We start from the raw sequence: 20129 nt of genomic DNA on the forward strand, positions 1-20129 counted from the left end.
AGTTAAAGGGACAGTCCAGCAATCAGCACGGCTTAATCTGACCACGCGTATTACAGTTGGGTTATTTGTCAGATTTTATGAGGGAGGTTGGCCCGGTGGGAGTATCATGATCGGACTTTGTAGTTCACAAGTTAAGATGAAGCGAGGATCACCGCTTGAAACACAGCATTGTATTAAAGATATTACTGCATGGACTTCATTTACGTTTCATACAGCGTTCCAACTTTTTTGAAATCGGGGTTGTAATTTCGATTAATTAGAATTTAGAGCTACGATAAATACATATTTTGCTTATTCTTTTGCTGGATGTGGACATTAAGCATTTTAATTGTACTTTTTTTTTTTTTTTTTGAAATAACAGACCATAGTTTTTACGGTTTGAACTTTACCTCGAGTTATGTAACTGTACAGGCAGCTGAGCCGGGTGTGGTCAGTGCAGGTAATTTCCTCACTCACATTACTTGAGCCAGTCTTCCTCAGGGCACCAGTGGCTGTCTGAGGAGCAGGATTTTTTAAAAAAAAGTCACCAGCTTGATGCAGTGGGGGGGTGGCCAGTATGCAACTCCTACGCCTCTTTAAAAAAAAGCAAAAATCTGGCACCATTTATTTAGAGGCACATGGATGTATTATATCCTATATGGTCTGTATTGCATCCTATATGGCACTGCATCACATTTCTTCCACTGGAAGGGCACCTTAGAGGGAATAATATAAGCATGTGAGGTTGATATCCTCAATAATATAAACTAAGTTAAATCTATAGTGTGCATATTTTATATTTTACACATTTCATATTACATTTGATTGTGTTAGATTATAAAAGAAATTCTGTTATGTTTTTATTATGTTGTTGTTGTTAGTAAAGTACAGAAAGGCTTTTATGAATGCTCTGTGAATAAATGTCAATATTAGGCATGTAGAAATCAGCCACAGTGTTATTTAGGGTGACAAGTTGTATGTTTTGACATTTACTTTAGTCTCTAATCTCATTTAGTTGGGTGGCTTAAAAAGGCATGACAACAGTTTATCACCTACCATTATGTTGAGCTTATGTAACCACTGACATTTTCAAGGCCCTGGAGAAGAAATAAAAAAATCCAATTCCTCACAATCAAGCTGGGTTTTTTTATTTTTGTATTTTGTTCATATCAACTAATCAGCTGTGGTGCTCTGTCGGCCTGTCACTGCTGGCAAAGGAGGAGACGGTTGTTTGTTTCCGCACTTAAACTTTGACTTACGGTTCCGTCTGTCAGTCCATTCAAACATTTCAGTCTGAGCAACAACATTTTGTTATATTAACACTGATGAGTTTAGACCAGGACTCTCTCTCTCTCTCTGTGTGTGTGTGTGTGTGTGTGTGTGTGTGTGTGTGTGTGTGTGTGTGTGTCTTTGAGTTACAGGAGTGTAGGTCAACTCTTCCTGGCGGCAAAGTCTTTGAACATCATTATACTGATGATTACAGATTGTAATCAGTATAGACTCGGTGGGTACAAACACACAAACCCACACACATACACACACACTCTCTCTCTCTCGCTCTCTCTGTCTCTCACTGGTCATTCAGTAAGTAGTGCAGCAGGTCTGTAGAAAATAGTAGAGACAAATGTACAAATGGGGACAAAACGCAAGTCTCCACAACATCCATCCATCCATCCATTTTCTATACCGCTTATCCGTCAGAGTCGCGGGGCAGCTGAAGCCTAGTCTCCGCAAGATAAATCATTAAATATTCGAGTGAAGAGTTGCTTTAAGGTTAGCTTGGCTTGATGTTAGGCTCAGGTTAAGGTAAGGGGTAGGATTAAGCAAGTAAGTTTATTGTTATGGTTAAGTGATGGTTAAGCCTCTAGGAAATGAATGTAAGTCTATGTAAAGTCCCCAAAAGTGATGGAAACACAACTCTGTGTGTGTGTGTGTGAGAGAGAGAGAGTGTGTGTGTGTTAATCAATGTGAATTAATTAATTAATTCTGAAATTCTTCCCTAAGGACAGAGGATTTGCTCAGTTCAATTAGGGAAAAAATGAGCAGTGTAAGCCTCCCTTAGTGTGTGTGTGTGTGTGTGTGACTGACTGACAAGAAAATGCAGTGTTAAACAAATTGTTACCTGAAGAGACAGATGAGAGAAGGGGAAGTAGGGTGAAGTGTGCTACAAGAGAAAAGCAAGAATTTAGTCAAAAGGTGAGCTCACTATATAATGTTTACCCACAGTGGATGCAAGGTAAATGAGAAAAATAAACGATGCTATAAATTCTGGATGTTTAGCCTCATGACAGCTGTATTTAGCAGTTATATTTTGCTTCCTCTCTCCCCCCCCCTCAGTGCAGCAGCAAACCCTCTAAAACAGCATTTGCAGCAGCACTATTTAAAGACATTAGCACACAACAGCTTCCTCTGACAGAGACTCAAAGTCTACATTGAACCTTGAAGTCAAAACTGAGTTTTAATAAGGTTGATAGATACAGTCGCTGACAGAGTTATCATGCAGGTTTTGTAGACTCTAGAAGTCCAACAGCAGCAGTCACAATTGTCCACCGTACACAGTGTACAAGCCGCAGACACATAAACCTTTAAAAATTACAAGCAAACTTAAATAAATAGCATCATCTCCATGAACCAAAATATCATCACAGCTACATCACACACTCAGGTACGTGAATAGCCTCACGCCTCACTACCTCATCTCCCATTCAGAAGAGAACACGTGTTGTCTTTTGGGGGGGGGGGGGTGCACTAACCTGAACTGAGACCCAGGAGTCAAATTGTGAGTGTATCAGGGATGGGCCTTCCTCCCCGTCTGTCTGTTAAACAGGTCAGATATGATGCTCTGCTGCACTCCTTAGCTCTTGCTGCTCACTTCCATATTCATACATCTTTGGCCTTGTTGCTGACATTGCCAAGCCTGCAGATGAAAGAGAAAGGTTAAAGAGACTCAGTAGGATCATTTCCTGAGACAGAGCAGACGTTGTTGGCCTTTGCACTGCATCTCAGTGTCATTAATTAAAAATTCAGCTTGTCATTGGTGCCACAGCACTTGCACCTCTCCTCAGAGTCGATACTATCTGTCTCTTATCACTCTGTGAAGTTGTGGGTTGATGCCAAAAATCCGTATTTATGTCCTATAATATATAATATATATTTTTAAAAGGTAATTGTTGTGCTGTGAAATAAAAACTTCTTCTTACATAAACCCTACAAAGAAGTTGACTGCAAAACACTGATGTTATCCACTTCCACTGCAATGGCATCGTGCACATCTGTGAAGGAGCGTCATTGGACGACGCCAGCAGCCATCAGTGAACAGCCACATGTCTCACAGACTCATGTTTTACTTACTCTTTTTAATCTGGCGATACATACAGACAGGGAGAGGTGCTGTGTGAGTGTGGCCGAGCCTCGGCACTAGGACCCAGCAGGTGCAGCGCCATGTTATTTCAGTGATCTGCAGCACAGTCCCGTCCGCAGATCGCTGGGTGTACAGCAGCAGCGGCAGCGGCAGCAGCGTCCTCTCGGCTCAGGACGCGGAGTGAGCGGCGGCTCTCCATCCTGTCAACCCACAGCGCGGGCACGGAGCAGGAGGGGACAATCACAACTTAAACCTGACTCGTTTTGTGAGTTTTGAGAAGCCGCACCAGGAAAACACACATCTTCTTTTTGTAGTGTTTTTGTTTTAATGAGTGAGAGACTTCAGGCATGGCTTCATCCGTGAGCGGCACAGAGGAGGTCCGGGTGTCCGCGCTGACGCCCCTAAAGTTGGTGGGACTGGTGTGCGTCTTTCTCGCTCTGTGCCTGGACGCCGGGGCTCTGCTGAGCCCGGCGTGGGTCACGGCGGACGATCAGTACTACCTGTCCTTGTGGATGTCCTGCTGGAAGCCCGTCAGCTCCGTGGAGTGGTCCTGCACCAGCACGCTGTCCACCGGTGAGACAGACGCTCATGTGCCTTACACACTGTAGCTGATGTGGTGATGCGCCACCATGTTGTTTTGGAAGTTTTATACCAGTTGGGTGTTGTAGTTTAGGGATGTTTCACCCTTGAAATGACAGGATTTGTGGCGCAGACAGACAACCACACTTTTTTATTCAGATGAAAGTGGGATGCATAACGCTGAGGGGATAACAAAGGATCCCTGCAGACAGCGCGCTGCTGAACCAATCTGTTCTGTGGGTGAGAATTATTAAACACCACCCTGGAGAGTGCTAAATGTTAATTACTTTATAATTTGCTATTGCCTGGTTAATTTAAACTGCAGAACTTTTCTACATGAAATTAACGCGGTGAACAATTGGGCTGCACATCCAAGAGGGAAATAATCGACTGTAGAGAGGAAAAAAAGAGATTTATCCTTGAGCCTCAAAGCCAGATGAGCATGACACCTTCGGTCTTCTATCTAGATTAGTGAACTTTATTTCTGAAACTTTCGCCCAGTGCGCCACTGAATGATGTGGGAACTCTGCCTCGCCAGGAGCGGACCAGCTGGGGTTTCATTTGGCCTTTTGTTGCGCACTAAATGAGCCTTTGTGTGGGTTTCTTCACCGGCCAAGGAGCAAGGGCAACTCAGAGCAGAGAACTCCCCAGAGATCCAGATGCCTGGAGATTAGTAACCAGGGAAACAAGAGAAACACTCCAGAAACGCTGATTTTCTCTATTAAGAAACTTCTTTCTTGACATGGAGTCCCCATGAAGTATTTTTTTTACATTTTTATTTATTTATTTGGAAGCATTTCTTATTTCCATCATCAGTGATTAATGAAATCCTTGCTGTATAAAACCCTGCGTGTTGTAATTCAACAGCCCTGCACTTTGGGAAGCTTTTAGTGTGTGTGTGTGCATTTTTATTGAGACACTGACACATTTTTCGGCCACAGTTTGTGGTATTGTTACACTGGAGTATGAGGTGGATCAGATAAGAGAATCACCTCACAGTACTGACCAGTTCAGTACAAACACCACAGAGTAAAGCCTCAAAACTGACTAGGAAGCAAAAATCAAATTCAAGAATTTACTGCAGGACTTTTTATGGGGTCGTATTGTTTTTATGTAGGTGGTTCACTTTAGCTTCATGTACCTAACACTTTTGTGTTAATTTATGTCAGGGGGATTTTTATCAGCCTATGAATTGCTAAAAGTTTATTCTACTCTATTCTAAAATGTGGATAAATCTGATGTAGGTTTATCTCTGCACTCCTGACTTCATTGTGTGTGTGTGTGCTGTTGTATATTTATATATTTCACTTTCTGCTTCCTCTGACCTCCTCCAGTGTGCTGAGTGGTGAACTGTGTTTTTGTTAGTCCGACAAAATGTTTTCTTTCTGTCTGAGAGATGAGTAACTGTGGGTCACGCTGGCCCCGATCCTCCTCTGTCAGTGCAGACAAAGTGCACTTTGGTGCCATATAAAGACATGCAGTCTCCGTGTCAGCTCTCAGCACTCTGCAGCAGCATACCACAGTAAATGCACACAGCAAACTGCCCATTTCCTCAGGCTTCTGCTTGGCTGGACTTATTGATTTGAATCCCAGTAATCAGTCCCCCCCTTCCCTCCAGCCCCCCAATATTTCCTCAGTGTCATGCTCTGGGCATTAAATAAATCCTGTTAGTCTGAAACACCAGCTGGCCGCTCAGATGCTTTGAGCTTGTTCTGCAAGGCTGGCATGTGTGTGTGTGTGTGTCCAGGAAAGCACAATAATATGCAGTGTACATACATGCTAATAAAGTGATAATAAAGATACACAGACAGAAATGGTAGATTCTTCCTCTCTCATTCACACACACACACACAGTTTAACAGAGGATCAGAGGTCAAGTATAGGAGATGCAGACCTGACACAGCAGTAGGAATGTGGAACGGCCGTGAAAGAGCAGTGTGTTTGGATCTCAGGTTGGTGCAAGATGAAGGGACGAATGTGGAGCCAAAGTGTGAGCAAGTCCAGCTCAGTAAGAGACAAGGATGGCAAAGCTTATTAATAATGTAATAGCTTATTGATTCCATGTTTGGGTGGCTGTCGTCTCTTTTGCGGGGGGGTCAGCACAGTGTTGGATGCTGAGACCCTGTAAAGGTTCAGTGGCTTTCTCATAGACCCCGCAGTCTTGAGCCAAGCACCTCCGGCTGAAGATCCTCCTGCTTCTTAAACTTCTCCATCCTGCCGCCCTGAGAGAGTGAGACTGAGTGTGTGTGACAGCGAGAGACACTCGAGGCTCTTCTGTGACACAGATCTTGCACCATTGTCTCAGACAAAGAAACAAGAATTGGGGCCCTGGAGGATTTTTTTGATCTTCACTTCAGCAGCCCCTGTCGTGCACATGTGGGACCATAATTAATGCTCTGATTGGATCTTGTGTACTGTATCTCCTTTTCCATCTGTCATCATGCGGGGCTCAGATTAATAGTTTGGCACTTCCTGTTCATCAAAGCCTTTAAGCACTCCAGCTCTGGCTGTGTTTCTCTGAGTACAGGGTCTGTTCCAAATTTTAGATGACTCTCTGCATCCTGGTGTTTCATGGGTGCACTGATAAGGCTTTCAGCTGCATACTGGCTGAAGGCACCAAACTGACCTACAGAAGATATCTTACCAACGATGGGCTTTGACAACTACAGGTCAAGTTACTTGGGCCTTTTACTGAGGCAGCCAGCAAGGTGGCGACAGAGAAAGTCAAGGGGTCGGGTCTTTAAGGGGGGCTCATGTTGTTCAAACTGGAGGCCGGAGGGAGCTGGTGCTCTGCTTTTTGTGGGCTCTTTCCAACATCCTGTGGTGACAGGGCCCATTTTTAAACTCTAAATCCTGAACCATATTTGGTCAAAAGTAGTTGATGTTTGTTTATATTTGAGCTGCTTGGCCCCTGGAATAAAGTTTCCCTCCAACATGAGTGGGAACTGTATTTTAAGCAGCTTATGTTCTGTCACTTTCTCTCTGCTGGTGAATGTTATGATTTTTTTTCTCAATAGAGATGAAATATTCTTGGAGATGCTTAATCTTTTTTATTTCCTGGCTTCCATATTACATAATGCCATGCATGCTTAATTAAAAAAAACATATTCTAAACTAAAGTCTTTTGATGTGAACTTTTCCTCCCTCTGTAAAATTGAATCACTTATGCAGATCCTCCTTTATGCTTTGATGTTATTTATTTTTTTTCAGCCGGTGTGCTCTAAATTATTTCCTCCCATGTAATCAAATGCCTCAGCATAATATCCTCTGCCTGTTTACATATAGACCTCCTGTTTCCGCAAAGACACAGTAAAGCTAAATCCCTAAACAATAACATAATGTGTTTCAGTTCACGTCTCGTGACTAATTAAGTCTGTAAAAAATGTTTTTCTTAAACACATTCTTCTGCTGAAGTGATTTTTTTCCCCCCTCAAAACACACAAAAAAGTCTCCTAGAATGTTTTTCTCCTTTCTTGACAAACACAAAGGCTTCCCTTTTCATCTCCACTTTTCAGCAGGGACAGGGTTGTGTGATCGAGACGGTAGTTATTTCCAGTTGAGTGTTCTTGGAGTGAATCTAAATGAAATGCTGAGAATGCTGCTGAGCTAGCATTAGCCAAGAGGGAGAGTTACTCGTTATCACTTTGCCTTTCTGCTACATTAGGACTCATCACTGAAGAGCTGAAATTTGCAAGTATCCAGTGTGAGTGTGTGTGTGTGAGAGAGAGAGAGTTTGTTTGTTTCTTGTCAGCCAGAAACTGCTGCGCTAAGTTCGAGGGGTTATTCACCGCATGGCTCACATTCTTCTTCTTCTGCCACTGGCCACGGATCCCCCAGTGCTTCTTGTCAAAACATTACGAGCCATCGCTTCTCAGAATATGCATGAGGAGCCGTCTCAGCCTCCGGACCACAAATAGTTTGTGTTTACGCTGTGGTAATTCACCACAAACCTGAGTGGGAGGAATCATTTTTTTCTTGTGTGAGACGGGAATGTCAGTGTTACTGTGGCTCACCAGCATATGACCTGTGACCTGTTCTGCTGCCTCCATCTTCTTTACTCTGTCCCTCCTCCTCCGCCTGTGCACTCTCCAGCCTCCTGTCAGCAGCACAGACACGGCTCTCCAGAGTAACCCTGTTTTAGCTACCTATGCCACTCTCTATCTCAGTGTGATTTCATGCCCCCCCCTCCCCCTTCTGTTCCTGTGTGTGTGTTTGTCTCAGACTGGCAGATCGCCACGCTGGCCCTGCTGTTGGGTGGAGCGGCCCTCACCCTGCTCTCTTTCCTCATGGCGCTGATCTCCCTGTGCCTCAGCTCCAGGAGTCGTTGCTACAAACCCGTTGCTGTCATGTTGTTTTCTGCAGGTGAGCAGAGGCAGGCTGGTCCAAAAATACAGAAAAGTCACTGTTAAGCTTCCAAATAAATGTCAATAGTAGGTTGGTTGTCAGGAGAAAAATCCAAGGTGCTGAAATCTTATTTTCTTTCCTCCATTATTTGGACAACATTTTAGTGGCCACCACAGTGCCTTGCATCTCCCTCATTATTACAGTTCAGTTTTATTAAATCTTTGTAATTCTGTATGTATTCACCACATGTATTTTGAGTACTTTCTCTCCTTCCCATTTTCCTCTGCAGTGGTGCTTCAGATGTGCAGCTTGGTCCTGTTCCCCATCAAGTTCATAGAGACGGTCAGTCTGAGGGTGTACCACGAGTTTAACTGGGGCTACGGCCTGGCCTGGGGATCCACCATCTTCTCGTTTGGAGGAGCCATCCTTTATTGCCTCAACCCCAAGAACTATGAAGACTACTACTAAAATACACAAAGAAGATAAATTGAGACTCTCTGTGTTAACCAGTGTCCTTTCAGTATTAGGAACTTACTGTTTGTTACACAGTGCACAAACACAGATTAGAAAAATAGGAATTAACTATTTTTCTACTGTTAGTCCTGAAGCTAACAATGCTTCTTGTTAGTTTCAGGACTCGTAATGAGCTCTTCCATTTGTTAACTTATTATCTCAAAGACTACAGTATACTCACTGACTGAAGCCCTGCGCTGCGCTTTTTTGGCAAAAAATCCGGTTGTGAAAAAGAAATCCAAACCAGCCAGTTTAATTCAGAAAAGAAAGTCACCACTCAGATAAGTCTGCGTCTCCTTTAAGTGGAGCTCTAGTAGGTCTTAGATTTGGGCAGAAAATATGGAGGGAACAGATGGATTCACTGACCCCACACTGGGAAGAACTGGTGAACTAATTAACCAATCAGAGCAGAGAAGGCAAAGAATGATATACACTGAGGCCAGTCAGTGGAGTAACAGATCTTGGGAGAAAAATATCCAACTCAAGTGATATCCTGAGGATGACAAAGTGACGAGGACAGGGCACGCATAAGAAAATGTGACATTTCCCCAGAGACGCACTACATCTGGAACTTGACCTAGCGTTCTACCTCCAGTAGAGTTTAATAGCTTGGGGAAAGCATGTCATAGAGCTCCAAAGGACTGGCTTGATTTTCCTCTGACCTATTTGAGTCTATAAAAAGGCCCACAATAGTCATAATAAACAGCAGCTATGTAAGACAGTAAAAACATTCCACAGCCACCTTCTAAATGATATCATACTTGTGAGAGGAACATTTAGTGGGTTATGAATAGCACAGTCTGTCACAAGTAAACAGTCTGCAGACCTGAGGCTGCTATTGCAAACCTGCAACATAACCTAAGTTGTATCTTGCTTTTTGATAAAATTGTTGTATTATATTTAAGTATGTGCAGTAAGCATAATAAAGTAATATTCATTTTCAAGAAGACCAGTGGGAAGGAAGATGGCAAATGATCATGTCTGCTGAGTGTGTGTGCCTGCCCACATGCTCATACCACCCAGCATGTGCTCACACACCCCATGTGATGCTGCCTTATCTTCTCACCCTGTAGGAAATGGGAATGCTCTCAGTAGAGTGAAATACAGTGGTAGATTTTTCTGCTTCGGGTAGGAAGAGGCTGTAGCAGAAGCGTTTGGGAGAAAATAGTGAAATTAGTTTTTGCTCCTGTTTTAAGGTCCATGATAAAGTACTTATAGCAGATGCCAGAGTGCAACGTGCTGTGCATGAGTAGTGTTATGGTGACTCTGGGATCAATCAATAACAACATGAAAAGGGGCAGAAAACCTGCACTGATCTTCTCCTCTTACAACCTTAATAAAAGTGAGTGTGTGTGTGTGTACATGCCACCACGACAGATCGCTGCTTTGAGTCCCACTGGTATGATCGCTAACATAATAAAGATGTACTGGGGAAAACAAGAATGTTTGGTCCATTTGGAATAACAAATGAGCATTTGTGAATTATGACGAACTATGCAGACATGCCAGCTGTGTGTGGTCAAGTCACATAGAATCAGCTCCTTTATTAAGTACAGCAAGTTGAGGCATTTGCACAGGAAATCAACATTTGAACACATGATACAGGGTGGTATAATCTGCATAAAAGTACCAGGAATATACTCATATGCAAGTGTCTTTAGTGTTCTTTTTTTCAGTGAAATGGGCTCTAATACAGAGCCAGATACAGTGTACAGTCTACATTTCGCATTAGTCAGAACGTATATACCATTGCTTTCATGGTTCCACTGGCAGAGAGGAGTTTCAGGTCCTGGATTAAAGTGGAAGTGCCTCCATTTTGAGTTCAGGAATGGGCACAGTTTGTGTAAACAGGGCAGTCACTCATTCTGCGTGGAATGTTCTCTAGCTAAACCGTAGCTCCTCCTCCTCAATCCTCAGCTGCTATGACCTTCCCGAAGCCCCTGATCCACCCACTGCCATAGTCACAGTGTGTCACTCCCTCTTTTATACAACTGACGTGAGTCTCCAGCTGTCTTTATTATCGCCATCATCCACCAATGGGGAACAAGGGTCAAAGTGCACAGGAGTAGTAGACAGGAGCAGGACAAGTGGGCAGAAAAGGATAGTGGCTCTTCCTCAGCAGGTAAAGGGGGTTTAAATATTGATTGATACGGGAAGACCTCTAGATTCTGCAGATTTTGGAGGAATGGGGATTATACTATCCAAGGACTGGCAGGGGATGGGACAGGAGTGGACAATACAGTGCAGCTCTAAGCTCAGTTACAGCGCGGCATCTCGCACTGTTCACAGCGGTTGAGTGCAGGGTGGTTGAGGAAGGTGCAGCTTTCACAGCTCCAGTTGGCGCCTTCGAAGTCCTCGTCCCTCTGGGGCCCCGGCACTGGCTTGGAGCCCTGCTCCCCTTCTAACAAAAACAAGGAGAAGCACTGTATGAAAACAGCTGTTTGTTCATGAGATAAAAGGCATATCATAACAACAATTAAAGTGTCTTCAACTCAGAGATTGAATTAACCATGGGTGTCACTCAGCAGACCTGCATGAGGCGTCCATTCAACCATCAACCATTCAGTATAAATGCTGATGGACACAAGCATTCACCAAACAGCAAGGTTTCTCATTTAGTTTCCATGCCAACACATTTGTGGAGAACACAGACCAAAGTGAGTTAAGCTTTGGGTTTCAGAGGCCAAATAAAACTAAAACTATAATAGGAGTAATGATCTGAATGGTCTCGAAACTCAAATCTGTATCTTGGAAAAAATAATTAATGTACAATTTTTTTTTTCTTTTCTCTTCTTTACACAAACTTATGTCTCATGACTCTCATGACATTGGACAAATCTCACCTTTCTTCCCAGGTTTGGGTGGTACTACTGGACCAGGCTGAATGTTGTCATAAAAATTACTCATTGCTTTTGGGTCAAACTTCCCTGTGGAGTAAAGCAGAAAACATAAAAAGGTGTTTTTACAAGTGCCCATCCCAACCAGAAGTCCAATCTATCAAATCCTTTCAAGCCAAGCTCTTTGAGACTCTCGTCTTCAGACCAACAACAACAGCCTCCTGATTCACTGTGACACAGGACTCCAACAAAAACAGTGCAGGGAAAACAGACTAAACATTTTTTTGGAGCTATGTAATGTAAGATCACCTGGTAAGACCAGAGTTGCTATAAACCCTTTAGTGTTTTGGCATACAAAAAAAAGTAAATGAGATGGGACCAATACTCACACTGATCATACTGGTTTGCATTTAATCATCTCACTGGTGCCAAAACCAGCAACACACCAACCAACACAGCCCCTTGTGTTTTGTTAATGCTGAGCTTGATTTGTTCTGAGCAGCCACTCATGTAATAACTGATGCAATAAATAAGCCAATTCAAGCACTATTCCCTCATTTGCAGAAATGTGCCGGGAGACTGTGCTTTTCTTTTTCTGACATGTCCTCACTTGGACACAAGACACAATTTTTTATATTAAATGTAACATGAATAAGGAAGCGAACTCTTTCCTGAGTGTTTATATGGCTAATGGCTATTGATCAAATCACAACTGTCAACATGGGATTTTACGATCTGTTTGGAGTAGCTGATGCATAATTTTAATCAGCATTCAAAAGACATGTAGGTCCGTGTCTGACACGTCAACCACGGACCATCACAAGTCCATGTCAACCAGTCAGATTAGAAGGCTGCATCTGTACGCAGTGTGATGGAGCCTCATCCATTACTTTGGACCCAACTGTGTCTGCTTCTGGTCTTGGCTCTTTTAAGATCAATGCTTTCAAATTAGAGACACACTTCAAAGGTTTATGTGTAGGAATGTGTATTTATACATGTGTATCTGTGTGTGTGTATGTATACCTCTAGACTGCAATAGATCTATCTCCTTCAGGGTACAGTCGATATCAATCTGAAGCAGTCTGTTCTTACTCCGTAATCGGGTCATTTCTTCAGGCTGCAACCAGTGCAAACACACAACCCAGTTAAAAATAGACATCCAAACATCACCCACCACTTTTTTCAAACTTTTTGTTACAAGTAAGAAACTGTTTTAAACGTCATGTTGTATGATACATCGTTGTAATTTGTCTCTGCACTTCAGCTGTTACTGGACTACTAACTTAAGTTTGACTTGCTGAAAATTAATGCCATTCATTTTCTGCCTTTTAAACAGCACACATGACACATGTCATTTAGGGATGGAATGGTGTGAAAAAAAAAAAAAGAATTTTACAACTAGGTGTTGCGCATGATTTAGCCACTCCTAGGGGGAACATAAAGGGAGCACATGAATGATAGTGCAGCTGCACTACAATTCATCTGGATGGCCGTGACATATTGTGTTTTTGTTTGTCGCTACTACCATTCAACTTAACTTTTCTTCTTCGTGCATGTCCTTTGAATGGGGTAGTGGGTTGCCAGTTTACAGTGACGATGGGCTATACTATTATGCTTATCTCAATGTGATGGCCCATTGGCAGATGCAGTCATATGGTGATGCACACATTTACTGGGCAAATGGTTTGCATCACAAGCACATAACTAAGGCATCATCTTATCGACCTGTCACATCAGCAGAAATGTTCACCGAAGGCCAATATGATGTTTCATGTTTATCTGCCAATATGGGTGACATGCCCATATAATCATACATCACTAAGAACAAGAGTAGTACAGCAGCCCTGTGCACACAGCTCCCAACTACATCACAAGAAAACATAGGATTGTACCAGCCTGTGGCTGTGTGTTAATCGGCTATCCCAGGGCTCCAGCTAACAAGCCATATGCTGCTAGCACCACCTACATCTGACATAATGCCAGTTCAGCCTGTTCTCATAAGATCAAACCGGTTTAAGTTTATACACCAAATCAGACTGGCAAAACCAGAAACCTACCCAAGCCTAATGTCACAATGTAGCTGCTACAGTCTAATGAACCTACAAGATGATATGGGATGAAAATGAAAAGCCTTAAACATTATAAATCCAGAATTTGTAGAATAATAAATAATTTCGCAGGCTATGATTGCACATAAACATTTGTGAGCATGTGAAAAAGTATACAAACATTTGTGGTGAGTTAAAATTGTAAAGAGTAAACAATGTTTGTATTCTGTCCTTACTCTGGGTATAAGACTGGTGGAGTTGACTCGACGAAAGCGTCTCTGAAGGGCGTCATATTCCATATTGTTGACGTCAGTCTTCAGATGCTCTAGTTTTTGTTTCTCCAGCAACAGCTCCTTCAAAAGACGCTCCATCCTCGCCCGCTGATGGAGCAAGAGAGCTGGGCAGAACACATCAAACATGAAAAGCTTGAAATTCAACAATAAATATATAGGTTTATGTAAAATCTTGTTTTATTTTAGTGCTCTGCTACAATATACAGTCCCAGGACTGACATTAAGGTACATATCTGAAAACACTAAAAGTTCAATGTATTCTTGGTGACAGTTCCAAACACACATCCAATATCAACTCTAACTGGATATAGTCACAAATATGCAGTACAACAGAAAGAAAAACAAAACAAGAATCCCTTACCTTGTGTGTAGGCATAGTCATCAGAGCCTGAGCTTGAACGTCGGGGCATTTGCTGAAGCTGACTGGCAACATTCCCTGGTAGAGCCGAGATGGGCAGGATGGGTGCAGGGGCAGTGCTGTGCGCCCCTTGGTCTACAATGTTCAGAAGAGACTCCGCTTCGGCCACAGGAGGTGAACTAGGTGGCCTCTGGGCCTGGCCTCCTGGCGACACTTTGATTTTGAAGGTGTAGGCCGACTGGCCTGGTTGAGGAGAGGAGGCAGGGCGAGGCCTTGCAGGGCCCTGATGCTGCAGGTACATGCCTGGGTGGAAGGATGCCGGACCTGGAGTACCACTCATGGTGATGCCCCTTGAAGGGGAGCTGGGGGAGGGGCTGTTAGCCATGTAAAGCGCTCCTTGAGGATGGGGGGTATGCACAGGTGAGTTGCTGCGAGGTCGTGGACCCTCCATGGTAATCTCTATCTGGTTTTTGAGAGAGCTTTTTGTGTGATAGGGCCTATAAACTGCTGGCTGTTGCTGAGGTTGTTGCTGGTGATGGTAGGGCATGCTGGGAAGTGTTGGGGAGCTAATAGGGAGGAAGACATATTGCTGGTGCTGGGGTTGCGGCTGGGGCTGTGGCTGTGGTGGCTGTGCCTGATGCTGCGGGGAGCTGTAAGGCGAGCCATATGTGGGAGTACTGTAGGGGGAATGCTGAGGCTGATATACAGATGCACCTGAGGAGGACCAGGGTGCTGGCTGTGGGCTCTGGGAGGGTGAAGGTCGAATATACAGAGTGGTGTTAGTACTGTTAGGGTAGTGCCCAGGAGGGATTTGCAAAGCCTGTGGGACATTGGGTATACTTTGCGAAAGCGTGACTGTTATGGGGTTCATAGTGTAACGTGACACAGGGGGGTACGTGGGAGACATGCCCTGCATTGTGGGTGGAGGAGTGGGCGTGCTAGCCGATCGGCTCTGATCGTTCATAAAGAAAGGATTATAACCAGGGGAGGGGGCCACGGCAGCAGGGGCTGACAGTGGCTCAGGGTAGCTGGGCCGCTGAGGTTCAATATGACTGTCACTGGTGCTGTGCACTAGGGAGCGCCCTACTCCTGCTGCTCCTCCATTTGTCTTGTTTGCCTCAGAGCCAGGGTACCCCAGACTAATGTGCAGCATGTGGTTTCGGCTCAGTCGCCCCTCCTCTGGACTGTGATGGAAATCGCCATACAGGTATCTATTACTCTCCTGAGCCAGCAGGAGGCAGCAGAGATCCAGGTTATTGTTGTTCTGAGATGGCAAGAGAGAACAGTCTCAGTCATGCAGTCTGTGATGTTGAAATGTTCATCCTACTATTCATAATACATCTTAAGGGATAACACTAAGTAATCAGGGTAGTACAAACATGGGCAAGATATCCTACAATGAACCAACATTTTACTGTGAATATCACAGTGACTAAACTCCCAAGATTCACCAAGCAGCTTTTCTGAGCATATGCAGGAATAAGCGGTGCGTGTATATGTGTGTACCTGCAGAAGGCACTGTGATACTACCCCCTCTGGGATCTCCGGGAAACGCTGCTTGAGGTCCTGCAGGATGTGGTAGTCGAGCTGAGAGCCTCCCTGCGCCATGCTCAGCCAACATAGAGTCAACGAGCCCAGAGCTACAAACACTTGAACAACCAATGTCGTCTCATCCCCTGTAGATGCAGAGATAGACTTCAAAAACTGAAGATAAAACTCATGTGTCATGGAAATGCTCGCAACAATCCTATTAGCGCTGTTGCCAAATCGCTGTCACCCCCTCCCGTCACCCATGTATCAGCAGTAATTAAGTTACAGCGAACATATCAATTAAGTGGCCTTTGCAAGGCATGTCAATCTGAGGTTTAAAAAAACAGCACAAATTATCAACCGAGAGAGACGAAACTGCCAGAATGAAACACATGTACAAAACGGCAAGGCACCGGCGCTACTGGTATTCATACACAATAGCACGAGTGCTAGCAAAGGTGCCTGACAGTCTGTTGTTGTTTGTTTAGCCATACTGTTGCACCAAGCAACGACGACATACCGTTGCTAGCCAGAAGGCTAGCTATCAGCATCAGTTAGCCTCCGTGCATCACTGTAACAAACACACCGGTGTGCTGTGTGCCTACGACAGTAAACAACATTACCAGTCACATTTGCGATGTTAACCGTCACTAAATCAGCATCACAATCCCTTAAACAAGGCAACAGTTCAAGTAACATTAAATCAATTCGTCAACTGCTTACCAGCTAACTTTGCTAATGCTAACCATAGCTTGGTCCTGTTGGTTGGTCAGCTGTCACAAGCCTGGGTGTTGATGGATTAGCTAGCTAAACATGCTAAAGTCAGCGAGCGCTAGCCAATAATGGCGTTATAAAACTTACCATATGGTAAGAGTCTTGCTCATGTCTCAGACCATATTTGAGTCCCGAAGAGAGCTGTGATATTTCTGAAATGATACGCCGAGGTTTGTCAAATTCTTTGTTTTGGCAAAATAACTTGTAGTTTCACATTCCAACGTCAGGCCCCTGCCACTGAATTGCATACGAACAGGCTGTCTATCGCGATAATGTCAGATTTTCCCGGACCAGGAAGTTGTTCAAATTGGCAGGATCGACGCTCTCAATAGTGCGCATGTCTGTAAGCCGTGCCCCGCTGGTGATCATGTGGCAGAACTCCATTCATGCTTTTGTTCATTTCTACTCAATAGCCAGAAATTTCATCAAAAAATACACAGTGATTCAACATACTGAAGATCTTCTATTCTATCTAATCTATATACCATACCGATAAATATCTTTATGATTTAAGTAATAAATTATAGTTGTTTTTTTGCTTTTTTTAACTCAAAATTGAAATATTTGTCTGTACGATTGTATTCTACGTGTATGTAGGATGAGTGAGCTACAGGTTAATTTTACTTGTACAACTCTGTGTTGCAAATTTCCCCACTGTGGGACTTATCTTATCTTAAAATGACAGATACACCTTAATTCCTCGATTAATATCGGAACCAGCACACTACAAATCACATTAAACATCACAAATGAAAAACTGTTGTTCACTCCACACTTTCATCATTGCAATAATGTTTCTAATCTTTATTTATAGAGCACTCTCAAAACCCTGCTTACAAAGTTCTTGACAAAAGGCAGGAAATTAAGATCATCAAGTAATAAAATCGCTTGAATTGAATTTATTCGAATAGAATCAACTGACTTTTGTAAAATCATGATAAAGCTCTCCTATGTTTTAAGAAGAGATTAAGTCAGTTATTTTTTTACTAATTTACCACTGTTAGATACTAAGTGAACCAACAGTCTTCATTTTATCATGTACCGGTAAACTATTAACATTCATGTCATTGCTAGAGATCCCAAATAACATGAAAATATATTAGACACTACACATTGTGCACTGACATTGAGAATAAACAAGTTTCAAATGAGTTAAGAAAGCGCTAATTTGAACATTTTCAAGAAAAACCAAAAGGGCAGCATAAAAACACCATTAAACACAATAAACAAAATATTATTATTTGCTACTCCCTTCAAAACTGACTGGAATTCTGCAAAAGCAATCAGGTCTGAACCTTATTGTTTGCACACGATTCTCTGAGAAAGGAAATTAAGCATACATGTTAAGGCACTTAGATAGTGTTAAGTGTGCTAAAATGTTTGGATGAGGATGAACTCTTGGTGTCTTTACTCTAAAAGAAGGCTCATCCACCTCATGCTGTGTGTTTCTCTAGCAACATCATATGTCACATTTCACATGCTCGTATGAGTCTACAGACAGCATAAGCAACAGAAGAGCTCAGTCATCTGATCTAAAGTCATTTTGCATGACTTGATAACTGATTCTGGGGTGCTGACTTGAACTCATAATCCCAGTGTAAAACAAAACAGGTTTTGAATGATAGATGAAGCCAAGATGGTCTGCCTCTGTTTATCTTCTTATCGATTTCATTATTCAGTTTTCAGTCACGTTTGGGCTATGAACAGCCTTTGAAAACAATACAAAAGTAAAGTATATTGACTTAGGGCTACGGTGTAATAGATTTAGGCCGTTATCAAAGGGATTAATAGGACATGTAATTAAATACTGTAAGAGCAAAGTTAATATCTGTGTCAGAGGCATTTGTCTGTGTGTTTTCACTAGGGGGCAGTGAGAGCTGCATGAATTCAGCACCACAACTGCTCTGTGACAATAACAGGAAGAATCTTGAATGGTTTTCTCAAAGGAAAATGTTCGTTAATTGATTTCGCAGCTGAGGATGCAAAACACACGCAACCTCTTGCACGATTTCTGCCACAAGAACAGTAAAATTAAAGTGTGTATGTGATGACAGAGCATGTGAGCAACTTTTGATTGATGCACAATTATTGTATGTAGGAATCTTTGATAGTGCTGCAGATGGTGCTGTTATGGGACTGTGGTCAGTTATGGACAGCACCAATGCTCAGCAGTCACTGAGTGGTAGATCTGTCAACAAGCCAGTTATGTGACATTATGTCCCACCTTTGCTAATGACTGTTAGCTGATAGGGCTGACACTGGGTTTTGGAACTGCAACTAGGACAGGAAGGACAAAGTTAAGGTTTGTTTTAACCATTTCAGACCACATCCTACCTACAGACCTAATATTTTTTAATCACAGTATCATAATGTTTAAAATCATATTGATCAATTTTTGCAGTTTTCCCTATAATATTGATTTAAGTTATTTTTATTTTACTCTACCCTGCGTAATGGGCTCACTGTGACTTTACAGCCGCTTGATGAGTGTTGCCTGTTCTGTCTACAAAGGGCACCTGTTCTATGGCAGAGCTGCTTTTCCTCCATATAAGAGCTAAGCACTTTAGCAGTCACAGCTGACAAATTATGGTGTGTTTTTGACTGCCTGTGTAGGTCAGGAGAGAAACAACTGAAAAGCAAACCTCACAGAAAAGAATACTAATATATTTCAGTGTTAATTTGTTTGAAAGGAATGACTGTTATGACTCTTAAAAATACCTACACCTTGCATTTTGCTTGTTTTCATATATTTAACAGACGGTGTCATTTCAGCAGTACTAGTTTAACCTTAGTTAACCCCATATGACTGGGTAGCTGCAGGACAAAATATCATAGAGTGAGTTCATCAACTACAGATCTGCAGCAGAGCATTTGTGAGGTAAGACACTGTTGTTGGACCAAAAGGCCTGGCTCACAATCTCTGTTCCAGTTCATCCCAAAGGTGTTGGATGTATTGGTACGTATTATGAATTGAAATGGTGGCAGTAGAGGTGCGGGCAGCTGGCACTGGTGTGGTGTACATCCACCAGCACATGATACAGTTTGACCTGCTGAGCCATTCTACTGGAGCTTCAGCAGGGGGTGTGGACCGTACCACCACAAAAATATATACAGGGGTGCAAGGACTGAGCTGCAGCAGCTGAAGCTAAGGCCCAGTCTGACTCAGGTTAGCTGTCCTTGCAGTGTTGACAAGTTACCACAACTGTGGTGCTATTTAAAGAAGTCCCCTTGTTGTCCCTGATGCCCTGCGGGACTCAGAACAGAGAACAAATGGAGCCCCTTTGCCCTGAGAGTTCACAGAAGGGACCTTCAGCCAATTTATACCTTAATCTGGGCAGGAAGTGAATAAATGACATGGGTGAAAAGAGCTCCTCCAAAACAATGACATGTCTGCAAAGTGTTAATCGGTTGATCTTTTTCTTCCAGTGGTGCCCTGCATGGCTCTCAGATTTCACTTCTGAGTACAGTATTAGTTGGAGCTTTGGACCTCTTGTTGGGGGTTTCCCAAAGTTT

General features: G+C 43.0%; 2 protein-coding genes across 3 annotated transcripts; one reads left to right on the forward strand and one right to left on the reverse strand.

Moving 5' to 3' along the window:
* Positions 1–3453: 3453 nt before the first annotated feature.
* On the forward strand, positions 3454–10213 carry tmem47 (transmembrane protein 47). Its single transcript, XM_046391863.1, has 3 exons — positions 3454–3913; positions 8141–8281; positions 8553–10213. The coding sequence occupies exons 1-3, from the start codon at positions 3688–3690 to the stop codon at positions 8729–8731; spliced, it is 546 nt and encodes a 181-aa protein (XP_046247819.1). The 5' UTR covers positions 3454–3687; the 3' UTR covers positions 8732–10213.
* A 77-nt stretch (positions 10214–10290) lies between these two features.
* On the reverse strand, positions 10291–16909 carry tab3 (TGF-beta activated kinase 1 (MAP3K7) binding protein 3). Of its 2 annotated transcripts, none has more exons than XM_046391861.1 (7): positions 16704–16909; positions 15819–15988; positions 14316–15576; positions 13898–14058; positions 12637–12730; positions 11620–11703; positions 10291–11177 (listed from the first exon to the last, which is right to left on the reverse strand). In XM_046391861.1, exons 2-7 carry the CDS (start codon positions 15918–15920, stop codon positions 11032–11034), a joined length of 1848 nt encoding a protein of 615 aa, XP_046247817.1. In that variant the 5' UTR covers positions 15921–15988; positions 16704–16909; the 3' UTR covers positions 10291–11031. The 2 variants fall into 2 exon arrangements, with proteins under 2 accessions (XP_046247817.1, XP_046247818.1); XM_046391862.1 differs by having other exon boundaries at positions 16566–16909.
* Between the last annotated feature and the right edge of the window lie 3220 nt (positions 16910–20129).

Source organism: Scatophagus argus, chromosome 6 (assembly GCF_020382885.2).
Source record: "Scatophagus argus isolate fScaArg1 chromosome 6, fScaArg1.pri, whole genome shotgun sequence".
NCBI lineage: Eukaryota > Metazoa > Chordata > Actinopteri > Scatophagidae > Scatophagus > Scatophagus argus.

Excerpts from the sequence above, each read along its gene's own strand:
- tmem47 (XM_046391863.1), top strand. The coding sequence starts at position 3,688 with ATGGCTTCATCCGTGAGCGGCACAGAGGAGGTCCGGGTGTCCGCGCTG. Across the intron at positions 3,914-8,140 it reads CACCAGCACGCTGTCCACCG|ACTGGCAGATCGCCACGCTG; the intron begins GTGAGACAGACG and ends TGTTTGTCTCAG. Across the intron at positions 8,282-8,552 it reads TGTCATGTTGTTTTCTGCAG|TGGTGCTTCAGATGTGCAGC; the intron begins GTGAGCAGAGGC and ends TTTCCTCTGCAG.
- tab3 (XM_046391861.1), bottom strand. The coding sequence starts at position 15,920 with ATGGCGCAGGGAGGCTCTCAGCTCGACTACCACATCCTGCAGGACCTC. Across the intron at positions 12,731-13,897 it reads CCACCAGTCTTATACCCAGA|CCTGAAGAAATGACCCGATT; the intron begins GTAAGGACAGAA and ends CACTGGTTGCAG. Across the intron at positions 11,704-12,636 it reads AGATCTATTGCAGTCTAGAG|GGAAGTTTGACCCAAAAGCA; the intron begins GTATACATACAC and ends TTTACTCCACAG.